Source organism: Oncorhynchus keta, chromosome 26, assembly GCF_023373465.1.
Source record: "Oncorhynchus keta strain PuntledgeMale-10-30-2019 chromosome 26, Oket_V2, whole genome shotgun sequence".
In the NCBI taxonomy this organism is placed as follows: domain Eukaryota; kingdom Metazoa; phylum Chordata; class Actinopteri; order Salmoniformes; family Salmonidae; genus Oncorhynchus; species Oncorhynchus keta.
Window position 1 is genome coordinate 4,834,901 of NC_068446.1, and position 24,885 is coordinate 4,859,785.

Sequence of the window (24,885 nt, forward strand, 5' to 3'; positions counted from 1 at the left end):
TTATGTACAATACATGCTATCTTGCTGAATATATTTTTTTTCTTCAATGAGACTAAATTGTATAAATGCAGTTTCAATGACACAGATGAGACGGAGACATACTGTACATACCTCTGCTGTTGTGAGGGGTGGTGTATAGAGTGTGGCTCCAGTCACTCCAGGTCCCAGACCTGTTGATATGCACACAGCGGACCTGCACGTTGTACACCGTACATACATCTGGTTCAGGGACCTCAGCCCACGACTCTGCCTGAGAAGCCAGGACCTGCAGTACACATCCCAATTAAAAAGCACATGTTAAATCACATATCCCATGATAATGTGAAACATTTTCCCCTCAGGGACGTTAAAGTCTACTCTATCCTATCCGAAAATATATTTTCCAGTGATTGAACTTTGATATCCGGCATAAATATCCGGCACCCCCCTATCCACATCGATGGAACAGTAGTGGAGAGGGTAGTAAGTTTTAAGTTCCTCGGCGTACACATCACAGACAAACTGAATTGGTCCACTCACACAGACAGCATCGTGAAGAAGGCGCAGCAGCGCCTCTTCAACCTCAGGAGGCTGAAGAAATTCGGCTTGTCACCAAAAGCACTCGCAAACTTCTACAGATGCACAATCGAGAGCATCCTGGCGGGCTGTATCACCGCCTGGTACGGCAACTGCTCCGCCCACAACCGTAAGGCTCTCCAGAGGGTAGTGAGGTCTGCATAACGCATCACCAGGGACAAACTACCTGCCCTCCAGGACACCTACACCACCCGATGTCACAGGAAGGCCAAAAAGATCAAGGACAACAACCACCCGAGCCACTGCCTGTTCACCCCGCTATCATCCAGAAGGCGAGGTCAGTACAGGTGCATCAAAGCTGGGACCGAGAGACTGAAAAACAGCTTATATCTCAAGGCCATCAGACTGTTAAACAGCAACCACTAACATTGAGTGGCTGCTGCCAACACACTGACTCAACTCCAGCCACTTTAATAATGGGAATTGATGGGAAATGTAAAATATATCACTAGCCACTTTAAACAATGCTACCTAATATAATGTTACATACCCTACATTATTCATCTCATATGCATACGTATATACTGTACTCTATATCATCTACTGCATCCTTATGTAATACATGTATCACTAGCCACTTTAACTATGCCACTTTGTTTACATACTCATCTATTCCCTACATGAGGGCATGAGGGTCCATACACTGCAAAACGTGAAATGTAAGCAAGCCTAAATATCTTATATTGAGTGATATTTCACTTTTAAAAAATGATCTTACCAAGCTAAATTATCTAATGTCATTGGCAGATAATTTATTATTTTAACCTAAAAAAAAATGCATAATGCAAAAATGTGTATTTGTCAAGATATTTGACCTTAAAATGTCCAATGCAACTTAGCTCAATATCAAATAAATGTGTTTTTATTTCAATATCAAATAATTTCTGGGTAACAATGAAGTACCTTACTGTGATTTGTTCTCAATTAAAACACTTAGCTAGGTCTGAGAGTGGTCCGAGTGGGGGGGGCAACTGAAAACGAGCTGTTATTGTCAAGCCCTGACCTTAGTTATCTTTGTGTTCTTTATCATTTGGTTTGGTCAGGGTGTGACAAGGGCGGTGTGTTTGGTTTTTTGTGTTGTCTAGGTTTCTTTGTATATCTAGGGTTTTTAGTATTGTCTAGGAGTTTTTGTATATCTAGGGTTTTTTGTATTGTCTAGGGTTTTTTGTATATCTAGGGTTTTTAGTATTGTCTAGGGGTTTTTGTATGTCTAGGTTTTTTGTATGGCTATGGGGATTTTGTATGTCATGGGGGTTTTCTAGTCTAGTGGTTTATATGTCTATGGTTGCCTGGATTGGTTCTCAATCAGAGGCAGCTGTTTATCGTTGTCTCTAATTGGGAACCATATTTAGGTAGCCATATTCCTTGGTTTATCTGTGAGTTATTGTCTGTAGCACTTGTTTAAATAGCGTCACTTTTGTTTGTTTAGTGTTTCTCCGTTAATAAAAGAAGGATGTATTCAAATCTCCTTGTTATAACGAACGTGACAGTTATTGGCATATATATAGGCTTGTTTAGATTTCACTTTTTGCAGTGTAGGGCTCTGGTAAAAAAAAGTGTGTGAAGGGAATAGGGTGCTATTTCAGACACAGCTTCAGTCTCTGTGTGGTTGCCCCTTATTTACCTGACAGTCTGCCACCACATGTCAGAGTGTACCACTACCAGTTAGGGCAATAATGCCACCGTCAGATCAGAGAGATAGTAGATAACAAATAGACTCAATTAGTCCGACCAACTGATGCTCATGATGCCAGGCGATTGCACCCATTGCTCCCTCCCTGCCACTCTGGATAAGCTCAAGGCTGCATCTGAAATGGCACACTCCCTATTCCCTACATAGCGCACTACTTTTGACCAGAGCCCTATGGCCAGAGTCTTACGTACCTGCCAGAATGGATGGGCCTTGCCAGTGGAGAGGGCATAGCGAACCTGGTACTGCATATCGTAGAGGGGCAGTTCTGGGGGCACCCACGCGAGCCTCAGGACCCCACTTGGCATGCTCACTGCCTCAAGGCCCGAGGGAGGGTGGGGCTTCACTGGAGGGGGAGATGAGATGGAGAGGACAGTCATTATTTTGCATGGTCAAGCAGACTGACCACTATACATGTATTTTCTTTAAAGGGCTTATTATTATTATTGACACTGCTGCTGTAGGTTCCTAAAAGCCACAACAGGTAAGAACATAATGTAAGAAAGACCAGAACATCTAAAGATGGCGCCCTACTGTATGGTTGCGTCTTGTGAACTCCGACCCAACTTTTCTATTTTGTGATTCTTTTGGCTTTTAAATCGTAACTTTTTTTGCACTAAATGTATCCGCTAGAATTTCTTAGGATCGACCAGAACTAACCTCAATTCCTGATTCAATTTAGACTTTGGCTTTATGTGTACCGACCAAATATTCAGGCTACCCAAGACGAAACCCTGGCAAATAAGAGGCCGGAGAGAGGGCGTCCTGGTGAGACGAAGGATTAGGAAAAGCGGCCACCACTTCCCTCCATTCTATTGGCCAACAGTCACTTAATAAGATGGATGACCTCCAATCGCAGATTTGCTACCAACGGGACTCGCATAACTGCAAAATTCTCAGTTTTTCTGAAACATGGCTTTCAGACAAGATATCCCCCATGGCTATCCAACTCTATGGATTCTCCATTCACTGAGTGGACAGGACATTGGATTCAGGGAAATACATAGGGGAGGGGTTTCTCTTCATCAACAACAAATGGTGTGCAGACTCTACCGCAGTTGAAGTCTCGACCTATTGTTCACCCATCATGGAATACCTGATGGTCAAACACCGACCCTTCTACCTCCCGAGAGTTTTAATCTGATATCATGACTGCTGTATATATCCCACCTTAGGACAACAACAAGCTGGCACTTGACAAACTGTACAAGGTAAGGGAAGACCCCCATATAATGGACAAAAATGAATGCCAACTTATTGGCATTGAGTGAACTATATACACAATTGCCAATACCACTCAAATGGACAGCAGTTTATCAAAACTATACTGCAAGTGGAACATTGCAAGTGTCAAACCCCAAAAATCCCAAAGATGGCGAGCGTGTTCCACCGTAGATTTTCATATGGCAAATGGTCACTAAGTCAGGTCCCCAGGGTGAAATTTTGAAACCCCCCCCCCCAAAAAAAATATAAATTTTAAAACCTAAAAGAGTGATTTTGGAACGTTTTTGATTACAAAAAAAATCATATTTGTCAATTATACATATGTAGTAACCGTATGGACATATATTTGCCTTATTTTATTGAGTTTGTCCATAAGGCCTATATTTTGTTCATTTGCAATATATGATCATAGGAAGTCGGCTTCCGAACCCAAAAGTCAGTGAACCATGTCCAAATGGCATAAGAAATGTCCAAATGCCATACATACGTATTGAAAGTACCAAATCAGGATGTTATGCTTCACAAGTCCTCAATAGGGCTACAAAATTCAGAGGGTGACTGATTACGTCATTTCCGGTCACAACTTGCAGGCTTGTTTTCGAGTTGCTGTGCGTTTTGTTGCCAACCTATTTTGCTACCTGACAACTTTACGGTTTTCACTTTTTAATTGCCATTCATATATTTATTTATTTTTTCCTCAACTTTGCCACTCCGGATGCTTTATCTGGACACGATTCGTCAGGACCTCCAACAGCCGAAGCTAAGTAGTAACATTAACATGATGGCTTCTGATTGCAGTCGCTGTACTCGCCTTACGGCGAGGATAGCTGTGCTACAAGCCCAACTTCAAACGCAATAGTTAGGCAAGGGTAATTTCAGTGTAGGAAAGGATGAAACAGGGTCTGTGCCACCAGTAAGATAGTAGTATAAATCCCCTGGCACAGTCCCCGCAGCTGGACAACTTTCTCACGGTTTCTGGAAGGAAATGCTGTAGGAATGCTCAAACGATGTTGCTCATTCAGCCGACAGAAACTTTCAACCGGTTTTCCCCATTAAGCAGCGGGTCGGAGTCAGAGGCAGAGTCTTCTCTGGTCTCTACTCCTCCCGTTACGGGGTCTGAGACGCCAAAGCTTCCCACCATTAGCTCTGACAAATTGAAAACTCTAGTCATTGGCGACTCCATTACCCGCAGTATTAGACTTAAAACGAATCATCCAGCGATCATACACTGTTTACCAGGGGGCAGGGCTACCGACGTTAAGGCTAATCTGAAGATGGTGCTGGCTAAAGCTAAAACTGGCGAGTGTATCGAGTATAGAGATATTGTTATCCACGTCGGCACCAACGATGTTAGGATGAAACAGTCAGAGATCACCAAGCGCAACATCGCTTCTGCGTGCATATCAGCTAGAAAGATGTGTCGGCATCGAGTAATTGTCTCTGGCCCCCTCCCAGTTAGGGGGAGTGATGAGCTCTACAGCAGAGTCTCACAACTCAATCGCTGGTTGAAAACTGTTTTCTGCCCCTCCCAAAAGATAGAATTTGTAGATAATTGGCCCTCTTTCTGGGACTCACCCACAAACATGACCAAGCCTGACCTGCTGAGGAGTGACGGACTCCATCCTAGCTGGATGGGTGCTCTCATCTTATCTACCAACATAGACAGGGCTCTAACTCCTCTAGCTCCACAATGAAATAGGGTGCAGGCCTATTAGGCCTGTTAGCCAGCCTGCCAGCATAGTGGAGTCTGCCACTAGCACAGTCAGTGTAGTCAGCTCAGCTATCAGCATTGAGACCGTGTCTGTGCCTCGACCTAGGTTGGGCAAAACTAAACATGGCGGTGTTCGCCTTAGAAATCTCACTAGGATAAAGACCACCTCCATTCCTGTCATTACTGAAAGAGATCATGATACCTCACATCTCAAAATAGGGATACTTAATGTTAGATCCCTTACTTCAAAGGCAATTATAGTCAATGAACTAATCACTGATCATAATCTTGATGTGATTGGCCTGAAAGAAACATGGCTTAAGCCTGATGAATTTACTGTTTTAAATGAGGCCTCACCTCCTGGCAACACTAGAGACCATATCCCCCGTGCATCCCGCAAAGGCGGAGGTGTTGCTAACATTTACGATAGCAAATGTCAATTTACAAACAACAAAAAAAAATGACGCTTTCGTCTTTTGAGCTTCTAGTCATGAAATCTATGCAGCCTACTCAATCACTTTTTATAGCTACTGTTTACAGGCCTCCTGGGCCATATACAGCGTTTCTCACTGAGTTCCCTGAATTCCTATCGGACCTTGTAGTCATAGCAGATAATATTCTAATCTTTGGTGACTTTAATATTCACATGGAAAAGTCCACAGACCCACTCCAAAAGGCTTTCGGAGCCATCATCGACTCAGTGGGTTTTGTCCAACATGTCTCTGGACCCACTCACTGTCACAGTCATACGCTGGACCTAGTTTTGTCCCATGGAATAAATGTTGTGTATCTTAATGTTTTTCCTCATAATCCTGGACTATCGGACCACCATTTTATTACGTTTGCAATTGCAACAAATAATCTGCTCAGACCCCAACCAAGGAACATCAAAAGTCGTGCTATAAATTCACAGACAACACAAAGATTCCTTGATGTCCTTCCAGATTCCCTCTGTCTACCCAAGGACGCCAGAGGACAAAAATCAGTTTACCAACTAACTGAGGATCTCAATTTAACCTTGCACAATACCCTAGATGCAGTTGCACCCCTAAAAACTAAAAACATTTCTCATAAGAAACTAGCTCCCTGGTACACAGAAAATGCCCGAGCTCTGAAGCAAGCTTCCAGAAAATTGGAACGGAAATGGCGCCACACCAAACTGGAAGTCTTCCGACTAGCTTGGAAAGACGGTACCGTGCAGTACCGAAGAGCCCTTACTGCTGCTCGATCATCCTATTTTTCTAACTTAATTGAGGAAAATAAGAACAATCCGAAATTCCTTTTTGATCCTGTCGCAAAGCTAACTAAAAAGCAGCATTCCCCAAGAGAGGATGACTTTCACTTTAGCAGTGATAAATTCATGAACTTCTTTGAGGAAAATATTATTATTATTAGAAAGCAAATTACGGACTCCTCTTTAAATCTGCGTATTCCTCCAAACCTCAGTTGTCCTGAGTCTGCACAACTCTGCCCGGACCTAGGATCAAGAGAGACGCTCAAGTGTTTTAGTACTATATCTCTTGACACAATGATGAAAATAATCATGGCCTCTAAACCTTCAAGCTGCATACTGGACCCTATTCCAACTAAACTACTGAAAGAGCTGCTTCCTGTGCTTGGCCCTCCTATGTTGAACATAATAAACAGCTCTCTATCCACCGGATGTGTACCAAACTCACTAAAAGTGGCAGTAATAAAGCCTCTCTTGAAAAAGCCAAACCTTGACCCAGAAAATATAAAAAACTATCGGCCTATATCGAATCTTCCATTCCTCTCAACATTTTTAGAAAAGGCTGTTGCGCAGCAACTCACTGCCTTCCTGAAGACAAACAATGTATACGAAATGCTTCAGTCTGGTTTTAGACCCCATCATAGCACTGAGACGGCACTTGTGAAGGTGGTAAATTACATTTTAATGGCATCGGACCGAGGCTCTGCATCTGTCCTCGTGCTCCTAGACCTTAGTGCTGCTTTTGATACCATCGATCACCACATTCTTTTGGAGAGATTGGAAACCCAAATTGGTCTACACGGACATGTTCTGGCCTGGTTTAGATCTTATCTGTCGGAAAGATATCAGTTTGTCTCTGTGAATGGTTTGTCCTCTGACAAATCAACTGTAAATTTCGGTGTTCCTCAAGGTTCCGTTTTAGGACCACTATTGTTTTCACTATATATTTTACCTTTTGGGGATGTTATTCAAAAACATAATGTTAACTTTCACTGCTATGCGGATGACACACAGCTGTACATTTCAATGAAACATGGTGAAGCCCCAAAATTGCCCTCGCTAGAAGCATGTGTTTCAGACATAAGGAAGTGGATGGCTGCTAACTTTCTACTATTAAACTCGGACAAAACAGAGATGCTTGTTCTAGGTCCCATCTTCTGTTGAATCTGACAATTAATCTTAATGGTTGTACAGTCGTCTCAAATAAAACTGTGAAGGACCTCGGCGTTACTCTGGACCCTGATCTCTCTTTTGAAGAACATATCAAGACCATTTCGAGGACAGCTTTTTTCCATCTACGTAACATTGCAAAAATCAGAAACTTTCTGTCCAAAAATGATGTAGAAAAATGAATCCATGCTTTTGTCACTTCTAGGTTAGACTACTGCAATGCTCTACTTTCCGGCTACCCGGATAATCCACTAAATAAACTTCAGTTAGTGCTAAATACGGCTGCTAGAATCCTGACTAGAACCAAAAAATTTGATCATATTACTCCAGTGCTAGCCTCTCTACACTGGCTTCCTGTCAAAGCAAGGGCTGCTTTCGAGGTTTTACTGCTAACCTACAAAGCATTACATGGGTTTGCTCCTACCCATCTCTCTGATTTGGTCCTGCCGTACATACCTACACGTACGCTACGGTCACAAGACGCAGGCCTCCTAATTGTCCCGAGAATTTCTAAGCAAACAGCTGGAGGCAGGGCTTTCTCCTATAGAGCTCCATTTTTATGGAACGGTCTGCCTACCCATGTCAGAGACGCAAACTCGGTCTCAACCTTTAAGTCTTTACTGAAGACTCATCTCTTCAGTGGGTCATATGATTGAGTGTAGTCTGGCCCAGGAGTGGGAAGGTGAACGGAAAGGCTCTGGAGCAACGAACCGCCCTTGCTGTCTCTGCCTGGCCGGTTCCCCTCTTTCCACTGGGATTCTCTGCCTCTAACCCTATTACAGGGGCTGAGTCACTGGCTTACTGGGGCTCTCTCATGCCGTCCCTGGAAGGGGTGCGTCACCTGAGTGGGTTGATTCACTGTTGTGGTCATCCTGTCTGGGTTGGCGCCCCCCTTGGGTTGTGCCGTGGCGGAGATTTTTGTGGGCTATACTCAGCCTTGTCTCAGGATGGTAAGTTGGTGGTTGAAGATATCCCTCTAGTGGTGTGGGGGCTGTGCTTTGGCAAAGTGGGTGGGGTTATATCCTTCCTGTTTGGCCCTGTACGGGGGTGTCCTCGGATGGGGCCACAGTGTCTCCTGACCCCTCCTGTCTCAGCCTCCAGTATATAGGGTCAGTTTGTTATATCTGGAGTACTTCTCCTGTCCTATTCGGTGTCCTGTGTGAATCTAAGTGTGCGTTCTCTAATTCTCTCCTTCTCTCTTTCTTTCTCTCTCTCGGAGGACCTGAGCCCTAGGACCATGCCCCAGGACTACCTGACATGATGACTCCTTGCTGTCCCCAGTCCACCTGGCCATGCTGCTGCTCCAGTTTCAACTGACCTGAGCCCTAGGACCATGCCCCAGGACTGCCTGACATGATGACTCCTTGCTGTCCCCAGTCCACCTGGCCATGCTGCTGCTCCAGTTTCAACTGTTCTGCCTTATTATTATTCGACCATGCTGGTCATTTATGAACATTTTAACATCTTGGCCATGTTCAGTTATAATCTCCACCCAGCACAGCCAGAACAGGACTGGCCACCCCACATAGCCTGGTTCCTCTCTAGGTTTCTTCCTAGGTTTTGGCCTTTCTAGGGAGTTTTTCCTAGCCACTGTGCTTCTACACCTGCATTGCTTGCTGTTTGGGGTTTTAGGCTGGGTTTCTGTACAGCACTTTGAGATATCAGCTGATGTACGAAGGGCTATATAAATACATTTGATTTGATTTGATATGGGAAATGCCACTCGCGTCCCTTACGTAGGCTATAAACAAGTATGAACTAAGACACGTGATGTCCAACTTCTATCAACACGTCTCCTTCGCCATTAGGGGCGATAAAGTCCTAGACCACTGTTACTCAATCCACAAGCATGCATACAAGGTCCTCCCTCGTCCCCCCGTTCAGCAAATCAGATAATGACTCTATACTTCTTCTTCCCCGCAGGCCCCAGAGGACTGGATGATCTTGCTCTCCGATGCGAGTAAGGCTTTTAATCTGGTCAACGCTCAGGCCGGGCGGTATTCAAGCTTGGCACCATGGGATTGAACATCTCCTTCTGCAACTGGATCCTGACGGGCCGACCCAAGGTGGTGAGAGTAAGCAACAACACATCCGCCACACTGACCCTCAACACGGGGAGCCCCCAGTGGTGTGTGCTTTGCTCCGTCCTGTACTCCTGTTTACCCACAACTGTACGGCCACGCACGACTCCAACTCCATCATCAACTTTGCTGACAACACGACGGTGGTAGGCCTGATCACCAACTGTGATGAAACAGCCTACAGGGGGAGGTCAGAGACCTGGCAGTGTGGTTGTAGGGCAAAAACCTTTTAAAACCTCAATGTCAGCAAGACCAAGGATCTGACCGTGGACCACAGGAAACAGGGGGGTGCACACTCATCCACATCAATGGGGCAGCAGTGGAGAGGGTCAAGTTCCTCTGTGTCCACATTACTGCTGACTTGATTGATTTTATTTGCAAGCTAAAAAAAACATACTGACAGTACATACTTTTTAAAAACAACACATGGATATCACAAAAAAGTCAGACTTATTTCCATTGTGGTCCCTACTTAACATGGTACTCTCACAGCAGCACAATCATGAAGAAGGCACGGCAAGGCCTCCTCTTCCTCAGGAGGCTGAAACGATTTGGCATGGCCCCTCAGATCCTCAGGAACTTTTACAGCTGCACCATCGAGAGCAGGTTTCTTCAAACTTTATCATACTTCTTGTGTGTTATTTTATTATATTTATATTTTATATTTTATATTATTATCTATATTATTACCGTCACTGCATTGTTGGGAAAGAGCTCAAGGTAAAAATGTCACTGTACTGTTTTACACCTGTTACATCCTGTGCACGTGGCGAATAAACTTGAAACTTGGAATTCCTATACTGCACATGTCCTAACTCACCGTGGTCCATAGGTGTGATGTAGACAGGATGTGACCTCGTGCCATTGTCTGTCTTGGCCTCCATCCATAGCTTGTAGCATGAAGTCACTCTGATTGGCTGCAGAGTGCAGCTCTTCACTTCTCTAGATCTGCTGGATACACACACCGCCTGCCTGACCACACCCACTGCCCCGCCCACCTCCTCCTCTGCCTCCGCCTCCTCCATGACATCGCAGGATAGGTCGGCCACCCTGGAGAATATAAACACACACACGCACAAACACACACAAACACACACGGTCATTTTACAATCCTTGTGGGGACCAAACAATTGATTCCCATTCAAAATCCTATTTTCCTAACTCCTAACCATAACCCTTACCTAACCTTAAGCTAACCCTAACCCGAAACAGAGGATTTGAGCAGAGTAGAGTGAGGACCAGATAACATTTTTTGGGGAGTGCCGGCCTTCTCTCCCCCTCCAACTTCGCTCTGGTACCACTCAGCTCTGGGCATGCTCTGGACAGCATTTTTTCTTCCTTTCATCGTTGTTCTTTTAATTAGGCCTATTCTGTTTTATTTAGTTAGCCCACCCCACCACTAATGTGCAGAGATGTTGATATGAGTCGATCAAGAAATAGGTCACACAGCCTGTGTCATTGATGGCAAGAACACCAATTAGCCCATGCAGCAGCACCGGAGACGTTTTGATTTCTAAATAGGCTACCGTAAGAAAAAGGAGTCTAAGTTTGTAACAGTGCTTAAGTTGACTAACAACTGTGAGCGCAACAGAGCACCTTACAACTGAAGTATCTGATCATCAATAGATTAGAGAAAAAGCCATTTGTTTTGTAACACAGCGGCCGCATATCATCATGTAGGTCTTGTTAAATAGCCTACTTCAAAATCAAATGGTACAGAGTCACATTAAACCTAACCCTAATCCTAAACCTAACCCTAACCCTAACCCCTAACCCTAAACCTAACCCCTAATCCTAAACCTAACCCCTAACCCTAATCCTAACCGCTAACCCTAACCCTAAACCTAAACCTAACCCCTAACCCTAAACCTAACCCCTAAACCTAAGCCCTAACCCTAATCCTAACCCCTAACCCTAATCCCTAACCCTAATCATAACCCCTAACACTAATCCTAATCCCTAACCCTAATCATAACCCCTAACACTAATTCTAACCCTAATCCTAAACCTAACCCCTAACACTAATTCTAACCCTAATCCTAAAATAGCCTTTTTCCTTGCGGGGACCAGCAAAATGTCCCCAACTCTCCGGATGTTCATTGTTTTACTATCTTTGTGAGGACTTCTGGTCCCCACTAGGGTAGTAACACACACACACACACACACAAAGTATTTCAGGGTGAAAACGCCTTATCTCCTTATGGGTATGTTTTCCCTATGATGCCATAGCTCTTTGTTATGCAGGTCTAAACTTCCGTTCACTGCCTTAAGTTTTGAAATCGTGGCAATTTACCAATAATTACATGCAGTCATTTGAGTTGCTTGAGGGGTCTAAATCCATTCTGTATTGTTCTACGATCTTGAACCAGTTCCTGTCCCCTTTTTCTTAGCAATACAACACAGAGACACCGAAAAGGTGTCAATGTTGCACAGGAATCAAAAGTAATGTTGTGCTGTATTCCATGCTGGGCTTGTATTGCAAAGACTCTTTGATTGATTGGACTCATAAGATAACCAAAGGTTACTGTAACAATACAGCTTGTATACTTATACATACACTAGTAAAACCTACACATATATTTGTACATACACTAGTAAAACCTACACATATATTTGTACATACACTAGTAAAACCTACACATATATTTGTACATACACTAGTAAAACCTACACATATATTTGTACATACACTAGTAAAACCTACACATATATTTGTACATACACTAGTAAAACCTACACATATATTTGTACATACACTAGTAAAACCTACACATATACTTTTACATACAGTAGTAAAACCTACACATATATTTGTACATACACTAGTAAAACCTACACATATACTTGTACATACACTAGTAAAACCTACACATATACATGTACATACACTTGTAAGTATATGTGTAGGTTTTACTGGTGTATGTACATGTATATGTGTAGGTTTTACTAGTGTATGTACAAGTATATATGTAGGTTTTACTAGTGTATGTACAAGTATATGTGTAGGTTTTACTAGTGTATGTACAAGTATATGTGTAGGTTTTACTAGTGTATGTACAAGTATATGTGTAGGTTTTACTAGTGTATGTACAAGTATATGTGTAGGTTTTACTAGTGTATGTACAAGTATATGTGTAGGTTTTACTAGTGTATGTACATGCATACAAGTGTATGTGTAGGTTTTACTGGTGTATGTACATGTATACAAGTGTATGTGTAGGTTTTACTAGTGTATGTACATGTATACAAGTGTATGTGTAGGTTTTACTAGTGTATGTACATGTATACAAGTGTATGTGTAGGTTGTACTGGTGTATGTGTAGGTTTTACTGGTGTATGTACATGTATACAAGTATATGTGTAGGTGTTACTAGTGTATGTACAAGTATGTGTAGGTTTTACTAGTGTATGTAAAAGTATATGTGTAGGTTTTACTAGTGTATGTACAAGTATATGTGTAGGTTATACTGGTGTATGTACATGTATACAAGTATTTGTGTAGGTGTTACAAGTGTATGTACAAGTATATGTGTAGGTTTTACTAGTGTATGTACAAGTATATGTGTAGGTGTTACTAGTGTATGTACAAGTATATGTGTAGGTTTTACTGGTGTATGTACATGTATACAAGTATATGTGTAGGTGTTACTAGTGTATGTACAAGTATATGTGTACGTTTTACTGGTGTATATACAAGTATATGTGTACAAGTGTATGTGTAGGTTTTACTAGTGTATGTACATGTATTAAGCTATATGTGTAGGTTTTACTAGTGTATGTACATGTATTAAGCTATATGTGTAGGTTGTACTGGTGTATGTACATGTATTAAGCTATATGTGTAGGTTTTACAGGTGTATGTTTGTGTAGGTGGTCCACTGCTGTAAGTAAAAGTAGTATTGACCTGGACAGGAAGTTGATTTTAGTTTGGATGTTGTTCCACCTACAGGTCATGCTGTCCAGATCCCCATTGGTTACACAGCTGATATCTATGACCGGATCTGAAACACAGACACCAATAGAAGAGTGAAACCCTTTACCCTGACATCAATATGAACCTTGAGCTTGAAACATGACCACAGCCCATTGTTATGACCCCTGTCTGTCTGTCAAACACATGAATGTGGGCGTGGTCTTTTACCAAATAGGGCCATCTTCTGTATACCACCCCTACCTTGTCACAACACAACTGATTGGCTCAAACGCATTAAGACATTCCACAAATGAACGTTTAACAAGGAACACCTGCATTCCAGGTGACTACCTCATGAAGCTGGTTGAGAGAATGCCAAGAGTGTGTAAAGCTGTCATCAAGGCAACGGGTGGCTACTTTGAAGAATCTAAAATATTACATATATTTTGATTTGTTAAACACTTTTTTTGGTTATTACATGAGTCCATATGTGTTATTTCACAGTGTTGATTTCTTCACTCTTATTCTACAATGTTGAAATAGTAAAAATAAAGAAAAACCCTTGAATGAGTAGGTGTGTCCAAACTTTTGACTGGCGCACACACACACACACACACACACACACACACACACACACACACACACACACACACACACACACACACACACACACACACACACACACACACACACACACACACACACACACACACACACATACATATATACTGTATGTTACTGTATATCTACCCATCCATCCATCCATCCATACCAGCTCACCTTTAATGTATATTGTTGCGTAGCGGTAGTTACAGCTATACTTCTCCCCTGAAGGTTGGCAGCAACGCAGGATGTCGTACAGTTTCTGCTCAGACGGTTGCACCGTTATCTTACTGACACGGTCGTTGACAGCAGTGTACTGGCTCTGTGGAAGGCGGTCAAGGTTCAGAAACCAGACTGCCGTGCTGGCGTTCACCCTGCGGTCGTTGAACACGCAGTGCACAGTCACACTGTCTCCAAGGCTGGCCGCCGCTCTCTCAGGGAGATATGTCACATCTAAAGCCAAGCAAAGAGAATTCAGTCAGAAAAGCAAGATCAACTGACTGGCAGTTGACAGTTGAAGTATTTTTCTGCGAGAGCATCGTGATTGACTTGATACCCTGACTGAGTTGTCTAAATTTGTTGTTGCATGCAGCAACCTAATTAGTTACCATGGCAACAGGCGGCACATTTTTTTTCTTTCTTTCTGCGAGTTAAAGGACCACGGTAATCTCTGTCAAATATGTATTTTTTAAAGTAACCCGAGGAAGTCAATTTCATGTAGCAGTACTCAGCCTCCAGACATAGTCTGAAAGAGCAGAAGCATGTAGCAGTACCCAGCCTCCAGACATAGTCTGAAGGAACAGGAGCATGTAGCAGTACCCAGCCTCCAGACTTAGTCTGAAAGAACAGAAGAATGTAGCAGTACCCAGCCTCCAGACATAGTCTGAAAGAACAGAAGCATGCAGCAGTACTCAGCCTCCAGACATAGTCTGAAAGAACAGAAGCATGTAGCAGTACCCAGCCTCCAGACATAGTCTGAAAGAACAGAAGCATGTAGCAGTACCCAGCCTCCAGACATAGTCTGAAAGAACAGAAGCATGTAGCAGTACCCAGCCTCCAGACATAGTCTGAAAGAACAGAAGCATGTAGCAGTACCCAGCCTCCAGACATAGTCTGAAAGAACAGAAGCATGCAGCAGTACCCAGCCTCCAGACATAGTCTGAAAGAACAGAAGCATGTAGCAGTACCCAGCCTCCAGACATAGTCTGAAAGAACAGAAGCATGTAGCAGTACTCAGCCTCCAGACATAGTCTGAAAGAACAGAAGCATGTAGCAGTACTCAGCCTCCAGACTTAGTCTGAAAGAACAGAAGCATGTAGCAGTACCCAGCCTCCAGACTTAGTCTGAAAGGACAGAAGCATGTAGCAGTACCCAGCCTCCAGACATAGTCTGAAAGAACAGAAGCATGTAGCAGTACCCAGCCTCCAGACATAGTCTGAAAGGACAGAAGCATGTAGCAGTACCCAGCCTCCAGACATAGTCTGAAAGAACAGAAGCAAAACTGCTTCTGGAATATGATCACAAACTTCCTTCCAGTTTAAATGATTTGCTATTCATCCATGAGCAGACATAATATATTGACTGACAGGTAAGGGGCCATAGCCTGGGTGACTAGCTGAATGTAATAGTCTTACTCAGGGAAAATGGTACCTCAGTAATAAGAGTGGATGAGAAATAGAAGTACACTTCATTTGTCACATGATTCATAAACAACAGGTGAAATGCTTCCTTTACAGGTCCTTTCTCAACAACGCAGAATTAAATATTTAAAACGTGTCATGGTGACAAAGGGAATACATACACAGTGGATAACAATGAGTAAAAATAACTTCAACACTGACTATACCAAACAATGAGTTGTACATTTCTGCAGCATTGATGGTCCCCAAGAACATAGTGCCTCCATCATTCTTAAATGGAAGAAGTTTGGAACCATCAAGACTCTTCCTAGAGCTGGCCGCCTGGACAAATTGAGCAATCGGGGGAGAAGGTGACCAAAGAACCCGATGGTCACCCTGACAGAGCTCCAGAGCTCCTCTGTGGAGATAGGAGAACCTTCCAGAAGGACAACCATCTCTGCAGCACTCTACCAATCAGGCCTTTATGGCAGAGTGGCCAGATGGAATCATCTCCTTATTAAAAGCACATGACAGCCCGCTTGGAGTTTGCCAAAAGGCACCTAACGGACTCTGAGCATGGGAAACAAGTTTATCTGGTCTGATGAAACCAAGATTGAACTCTTTGGCCTGAATGTCAAGCGTCGCGTCTGGAGGAAACCTGGCACCAAACCTGCTGTGGGGATGTTTTTCAGAGGCATGAACTAGTCAGGATCGAGTGAAAAATGAACAGAGCAAAGTACAGAGAGATCCTTGATGAAAACCTGCTCCAGAGGGTTCAGGACCTCAGACTGGGGCGAAGGTTCACTTTCTAACAGGACAACAACCCTAAGCACACAGCCAAGACAACGTAGGAATGGCTTGGGGACAAGTCTCTGAATGTTCTTGAGTGGCCCAGCCAGAGCCCGGACTTAAACCCAATCAAACATCTCTGGAGAGACCTGAAAATAGCTGTGCATCGACGTTCCCCATCCAACCTGACAGAGCTTGAGAGGATCTGCAGAGAAAAATCGGAGAAACTCCCCAAATACAGGTGTGCCAAGCTTGTAGCGTCATACCCAAGAAGACTTGAGGCTGTAATCGCTGCCAAAGGTGCTTCGATAAAGTACTGCGTAAAGAGTCTGAATACATACGAAATTTGAAAAAATGTCTAAAAACCTGTTTTTGCTTTGTCATTATGGGGTATTGTATGTAAATTGATGAGGGGAAAACAATTGAATACATTTTAGATTAAGGCTGTAACGTAACAAAATGTGGAAAAAGTCAAGGGGTGTGAATACTTTCCGAATGCACTGTACATACACAATCCATGTCTCACTTGTCTCAAGGCTTAAAAATCCTTCTTTAACCTGTCTCTCCCCTTCATCTACACTGATTGAAGTGGATTTTAAGATGTGACATCAATAGCTTTCACCTGGATTCACCAGGTCAGTCTATGTCATGGAAAGAGCTCTTAATGTTTTGTAAACTCAGTGTACAGGGAGTACCAGTACCGCGTATATGTGCAAGGGTACAAGGTAATTGAGGTAGCTATGTACATATAAGTAGGTAGGGCTAAAGTGACTAAGCAACATGATAGGTAATAGACAGTGGCAGCAGCGGGTAGCCATTTGATTAGCTATTTAGTATTGTTTAGCAGTGGAGGTTTGAAGGTAGAGCGAGAGAGAGAGGAGAGAAAGGGAGATGAATTACACTACACTAAAATACAAATCAGTCCTTTGACGAAGAACTAAATAATGTCCCCTTCATATTCATTAACTAATATTATCTTAATATTGTTGGGTTCTTATTTTTCAGAGTAAATAACTCACGGACACTAGAGAAGCTTTAACCATAATTATTCTTCCCAAAGGTTCTGTACAGATAAAAACAGACAGCAAAAAATGTCAGACATCACAGTTTATATACATCCTACTAAAGACACACCTCTTCCTTACAGTTTATGGCTCCACAGGAAAGAAGGTAACCAGATAGCAACCCTGATCACTCCCTTAGGGGAACTGACCTCACCTCCTGACTCACAGATATCCATCTGTCTCCCCTATATCAACACATCGCTCTCCTCTCCTCCGTCAAACACATTCCAAAGCCCTTCTGGCTTTTTACAAACTCTTTCTATTCAAGGCTTTGTCTCTATCATTTTTTAAAGATCTCAATGTTCAAAGTTCAGCCGATTCCAACAATATAATCCATCTGGCTGCCCCATCTCCACCCTGCTCCATTCTGATCCTCATCTCCACCCTGCTCCATTCTGCTCCTCATCTCCACCCTGCTCCATTCTGCTCCTCATCTCCACCCTGCTCCTCATCTCCACCCTGCTCCATTCTGATCCTCATCTCCACCCTGCTCCTCATCTCCACCCTGCTCCATTCTGCTCCTCATCTCCACCCTGCTCCATTCTGATCCTCATCTCCACCCTGCTCCATTCTGATCCTCATCTCCACCCTGCTCCTCATCTCCACCCTGATCCTCATCTCCACCCTGCTCCATTCTGCTCCTCATCTCCACCCTGCTCCATTCTGATCCTCATCTCCACCCTGCTCCTCATCTCCACCCTGCTGATCCTCATCTCCACCCTGCTCCTCATCTCCACCCTGATCCTCATCTCCACCCTGCTCCATTCTGATCCTCATCTCCACCCTGCTCCATGCTCCATTCTGATCCTCATCTCCACCCTGCTGCTCCATCATCTCCACCCTGCTCCTCATCTCCACCCTGCTCCATCCTCATCTCCACCCTGCTCCATTCTGATCCTCATCTCCACCCTGCTCCTCATCTCCACCCTGATCCTCATCTCCACCCTGCTCCATTCTGATCCTCATCTCCACCCTGCTCCATTCTGATCCTCATCTCCACCCTGCTCCACCCTGCTCCTCATCTCCACCCTGCTCCTCATCTCCACCCTGCTCCATTCTGATCCTCATTTCCACCCTGATCCTCATCTCCACCCTGCTCCATTCTGATCCTCATCTCCACCCTGCTCCACCATGCTCCTCATCTCCACCCTGCTCCTCATCTCCACCCTGCTCCATTCTGATCCCCATCTCCACCCTGCTCCATTCTGATCCTCATCTCCACCCTGCTCCTCATCTCCACCCTGCTCCATTCTGATCCTCATCTCCACCCTGCTCCATTCTGATCCTCATCTCCACCCTGCTCCTCATCTCCACCCTGCTCCATTCTGATCCTCATCTCCACCCTGCTCCTCATCTCCACCCTGCTCCATTCTGATCCTCATCTCCACCCTGCTCCATTCTGATCCTCATCTCCACCCTGCTCCATTCTGATCCTCATCTCCACCTGCTCTCCACCCTGCTGCTCCTCATCCTGCATCCCATCCCTGCTCCTCCACCCTGCTCCTCATCTCCACCCTGCTCCATTCTGATCCTCATCTCCACCCTGCTCCATTCTGATCCTCATCTCCACCCTGCTCCATTCTGATCCTCATCTCCACCCTGCTCCATTCTGATCTCCTCATCTCCACCCTGCTCCATTCTGATCCTCATCTCCACCCTGCTCCATTCTGATCCTCATCTCCACCCTGCTCCATTCTGATCCTCATCTCCACCCTGCTCCACCCTGCTCCTCATCTCCACCCTGCTCCTCATCTCCACCCTGCTCCATTCTCATCTCCACCCTGCTCCATTCTGATCCTCATCTCCACCCTGCTCCATTCATCCTCATCTCCACCCTGCTCCTCATCCTCATCTCCACCCTGCTCCTCATCTCCACCCTTCTGATCCTCATCTCCACCCTGCTGCTCCATTCCATTCTGATCCTCATCTCCACCCTGCTCCATCCTGATCCTCATCTCCACCCTGCTCCATTCTGATCCTCTCACCCTCATTCTGCTCCTCATCTCCACCCTGCTCCTCATCTCCACCCTGCTCCATTCTGATCCTCATCTCCACCCTGCTCCTCATCTCCACCCTGCTCCATTCTGATCCTCATCTCCACCCTGCTCCACCCATCTCCACCCTGCTCCTCATCTCCACCCTGCTCCATTCTGATCCTCATCTCCACCCTGCTCCATTCTGATCCTCATCTCCACCCTGCTCCTCATCTCCACCCTGCTCCATTCTGATCCTCATCTCCACCCTGCTCCATCCTCATCTCCACCTGCTCCATTCTGCTCCTCATCTCCACCCTGCTCCATTCTGATCCTCATCTCCACCCTGCTCCATTCTGATCCTCATCTCCACCCTGCTCCATTCTGATCCTCATCTCCACCCTGCTCCATTCTGATCCTCATCTCCACCCTGCTCCATTCTCTCCACCCTGCTCCTCATCTCCACCCTGCTCCTCATCTCCACCCTGCTCCTCATCTCCACCCTGCTCCATTCTGATCCTCATCTCCACCCTGCTCCATTCTGATCCTCATCTCCACCCTGCTCCATTCTCATCTCCACCCTGATCCTCATCTCCACCCTGCTCCTCATCTCCACCCTGCTCCATTCTGATCCTCATCTCCACCCTGCTCCATTCTGATCCTCATCTCCACCCTGCTCCATTCTGATCCTCATCTCCACCCTGCTCCATTCTGATCCTCATCTCCACCCTGCTCCATTCTGATCCTCATCTCCACCCTGCTCCATTCTGATCCTCATCTCCACCCTGCTCCTCATCTCCCTGCTCATTCTCTCCTCACTCCACCTGCTCCATTCTGATCCTCATCTCCACCCTGCTCCATTCTGATCCTCATCTCCACCCTGCTCCTCATCTCCACCCTGCTCCTCATCTCCACCCTGATCCTCATCTCCACCCTGCTCCATTCTGATCCTCATCTCCACCCTGCTCCATCATCCTCATCACCCTGCTCCATTCTGATCCTCATCTCCACCCTGCTCATCTCCACCCTGCTCCATTCTGATCCTCATCCTCATCTCCACCCTGCTCCTCATCTCATCTCCACCCTGCTCCATCCTGCTCCATCCCTCATCTCCACCCTGCTCCATCATCCTCATCTCCACCCTGCTCCTCATCTCCACCCTGATCTCTCATCTCCACCCTGCTCCATTCTGATCCTCATCTCCACCCTGCTCCATTCTGATCCTCATCTCCACCCTGCTCCTCATCTCCCTGCTCCATTCTGATCCTCATCTCCACCCTGCTCCATCCTCATCTCCACCCTGCTCCATTCTGATCCTCATCTCCACCCTGCTCCATTCTGATCCTCATCTCCACCCTGCTCCATTCTGATCCCTCATCTCCACCCTGCTCCATTCTGCTCCATCCTCATCTCCACCCTGCTCCTTCTGATCTCATCTCACCCTGATCCTGCATCTCCACCCTGCTCCATTCTGATCCTCATCTCCACCCTGCTCCATTCTGCTCCTCATCTCCACCCTGCTCCTCATCTCCTCCACCCTGCTCCTCATCTCCTCCACCCTGCTCCATTCTGATCCTCATCTCCACCCTGCTCCATTCTGGTCCTCATCTCCATCCCTGATCCTCATCTCCACCCTGATCCTCATCTCCCTCACCCACCCTGCTCCATTCTGATCCTCATCTCCACCCTGCTCCATCCTGCATCTCCACCCTGCTCCATTCTGATCCTCATCCTCATCTCCTCACCCACCCTGCTCCATTCTGATCCTCATCTCCACCCTGCTCCATTCTGATCTCATCTCCACCCTGCTCCATTCTGATCCTCATCTCCACCCTGCTCCTCATCTCTCCACCCTCATCTCCACCCCCTGCTCCATTCTGATCCTCATCTCCACCCTGCTCCATTCTGATCCTCATCTCCACCCTCCATTCTGATCCTCCTCCACCTGCTCCTCATTCCCTGATCCCTCATCTCCACCCACCCTGCTCCATTCTGATCCTCATCTCCTCACCCACCCTGCTCCATTCTGATCCTCATCTCCACCCTGCTCCATTCTGATCCTCATCTCCACCCTGATCCTCATCTCCACCCTGCTCCATTCCACCCTGATCCTCATCTCCACCCTGCTCTCCTCATCTCCCACCCTGCTCCTCATCTCCACCCCTGCTCCATTCTGATCCTCATCTCCACCCTGCTCATCTCCACCCTGCTCCATTCTGATCCTCATCTCCACCCTGCTCCATTCTGATCCTCATCTCCACCCTCATCTCCACCCTGCTCCATTCTGATCCTCATCTCCACCCTGCTCCATTCTGCTCCTCATCTCCACCCTGCTCCATTCTGATCCTCATCTCCACCCTGCTCCATTCTGATCCTCATCTCCACCCTGCTCCATTCTGCTCCTCATCTCCACCCTGCTCCATTCTGATCCTCATCTCCACCCTGCTCCATTCTGATCCTCATCTCCACCCTGCTCCATTCTGATCCTCATCTCCACCCTGCTCCATTCTGCTCCTCATCTCCACCCTGCTCCATTCTGATCCTCATCTCCACCCTGCTCCATTCTGATCCTCATCTCACCCTCTCCACCTGCTTCCCTCATCTCCACCCTGCTCCTCATCTCCACCCTGCTCCTCATCTCCACCCTGCTGATCCTCATCTCCACCCTGCTCCATTCTGCCCTCATCTCCACCCTGCTCCTCATTCTGCTCCTCATCTCCACCCTGCTCCATTCTGATCCTCATCCTCATCTCCTCACCCCCTGCTCCATTCTGATCCTCATCTCCACCCTGCTCCATCTCCACCCTGCTGATCCTCATCTCCACCCTGCTCCATTCTGCTCCTCATCTCCCACCCTGCTCCTCATCTCCACCCTGATCCTCATCTCCACCCTGATCCTCATCTCCACCCTGCTCCTCATCTCCTCCACCCTGATCCTCATCTCCACCCTGCTGATCCTCATTTCCACCCTGCTCCATTCTGATCCTCATCTCCACCCTGCTCCTCATCTCCACCCTGCTCCATTCTGATCCTCATCTCCACCCTGCTCCATTCTGATCCTCATCTCCACCCTGCTCCATTCTGATCCTCATCTCCACCCTGCTCCATTCTGATCCTCATCTCCACCCTGCTCCATTCTGATCCTCATCTCCACCCTGCTCCATTCTGATCCTCATCTCCACCCTGCTCCATTCTGATCCTCATCTCCACCCTGCTCCATTCTGATCCTCATCTCCACCCTGCTCCTCATCTCCACCCTGCTCCTCATCTCCACCCTGCTCCATTCTGATCCTCATCTCCACCCTGCTCCTCCTCATCTCCACCCTGCTCCATTCTGATCCTCATCTCCACCCTGCTCCATTCTCCTCATCTCCCTGCTCCATTCTGATCCTCATCTCCACCCTGCTCCATTCTGATCCTCATCTCCACCCTGCTCCATCATCTCCACCCTGATCCTCATCTCCACCCTGCTCCATCTCTGATCCTCATCTCCACCCTGCTCCATTCTGATCCTCATCTCCACCCTGCTCCATTCTGGTCCCTCATCTCCACCCTGCTCCATTCTGGTCCTCATCTCCACCCTGCTCCATCATCTCCACCCTGCTCCATGATCTCATCTCCACCCTGCTGATCCTCCATTCTGCTCCTCATCTCCACCCTTCATCTCCACCCTGATCTCCTCATCTCCACCCTGCTCCATTCTGATCCTCATCTCCACCCTGCTCCATTCTGATCCTCATCTCCACCCTGCTCCTCATCTCATCTCACCCTGATCTGATCCTCATCTCCACCCTGCTCCATTCATGCTCCATCCTCATCTCCACCCTGCTCCTTCATCTCCACCCCTGCTCCATTCTGATCCTCATCTCCACCCTGCTCCTCATTCTGATCCATCTCCACCCTCATTCTCCTCACTCCTGCTCCATTCTGATCCTCATCTCCACCCTGCTCCATTCTGATCCTCATCTCCACCCTGCTCCATTCTGATCCTCATCTCCACCCTGCTCCATTCTGATCCTCATCTCCCCTGCCCTGCTCCATTCTGATTCTGATCCTCATCTCCACCCTGCTCCATTCTCATCTCCACCCCTGCCTCATCCATTCTCCTCATCTCCACCCTGATCCTCATCTCCACCCTGCTCCATTCTGATCCTCATCTCCACCCTGCTCCTCATCTCCACCCTGCTCCATTCCCTCATCTCCTCATCTCCTGCTCCATTCTGATCCTCATCTCCACCCTGCTCCATTCTGATCCTCATCTCCACCCTGCATTCTCCTCATCTCCACCCTGCTCCTCATCTCATCTCCACCCTGCTCCATTCTGATCCTCATCTCCATTCTGCTCCTCATCTCCACCCTGCTCCATCCTCATCTCCACCCTGCTCCATTCTGATCCTCATCTCCACCCTGCTCCATTCTCCTCATCTCCACCCTGCTCCATTCCCTCATCTCCACCCTGCTCCATTCTGATCCTCATCTCCACCCTGCTCCATTCTGATCCTCATCTCCACCCTGCTCCTCATCTCTGCTCCATCATCTCCACCCTGCCTCATCTCCACCCTGCTCCATGCTCCTCATCTCCACCCTGCTCCATTCTGCTCCTCATCTCCACCCTGCTCCATTCTGATCCTCATCTCCACCCTGCTCCATTCATCTCCACCCTGCTCCATTCCCTCATCTCCATCTCCCCTCATCTCCACCCCATTCTCCTCATCTCCCATGCTCCATTCTGATCCTCATCTCCACCCTGCTCCATTCTGATCCTCATCTCCCCCTGCTCCATTCTGATCCTCATCTCCACCCTCCTCCTCATCCCACCCCTGCTCCATCCTCATCTCCACCCTGCTCCTCATCTCCACCCTGCTCCTCATCTCCACCCTGCTCCTCATCTCCACCCTGCTCCTCATCTCCACCCTGCTCCATTCTGCTCCTCATCTCCACCCTGCTCCATTCTGCTCCTCATCTCCACCCTGCTCCATTCTGATCCTCATCTCCACCCTGCTCCATTCTGATCCTCATCTCCACCCTGCTCCATTCTGATCCTCATCTCCACCCTGCTCCATTCTGATCCTCATCTCCACCCTGCTCCTCATCTCATCTCCACCCTGCTCCACCCTGATCCTCATCTCCACCCTGATTCTGATCCTCATCTCCACCCTGCTCCTCATCTCCACCCCTGCTCCATCCCTCATCTCCACCCTGCTCCATTCTGATCCTCATCTCCACCCTGCTCCATTCTGC

General features: G+C 46.6%; 1 protein-coding gene across 2 annotated transcripts in view; it reads right to left on the reverse strand.

Moving 5' to 3' along the window:
• The window catches only part of LOC118358620 (leptin receptor-like), an 80,742-nt gene that overhangs the window by 10,112 nt on the left and 45,745 nt on the right, over window positions 1-24,885 (reverse strand). For both annotated transcript variants that reach the window (XM_052480090.1, XM_052480091.1), the window contains exons 9-13: window positions 14,377-14,652; window positions 13,588-13,684; window positions 10,504-10,733; window positions 2,461-2,612; window positions 112-265 (exon numbers count right to left, since the gene is read on the reverse strand). In XM_052480090.1, coding sequence (XP_052336050.1) covers window positions 112-265; window positions 2,461-2,612; window positions 10,504-10,733; window positions 13,588-13,684; window positions 14,377-14,652 — 909 coding nt within the window. The remainder of the gene's footprint in view (window positions 1-111; window positions 266-2,460; window positions 2,613-10,503; window positions 10,734-13,587; window positions 13,685-14,376; window positions 14,653-24,885) is intronic.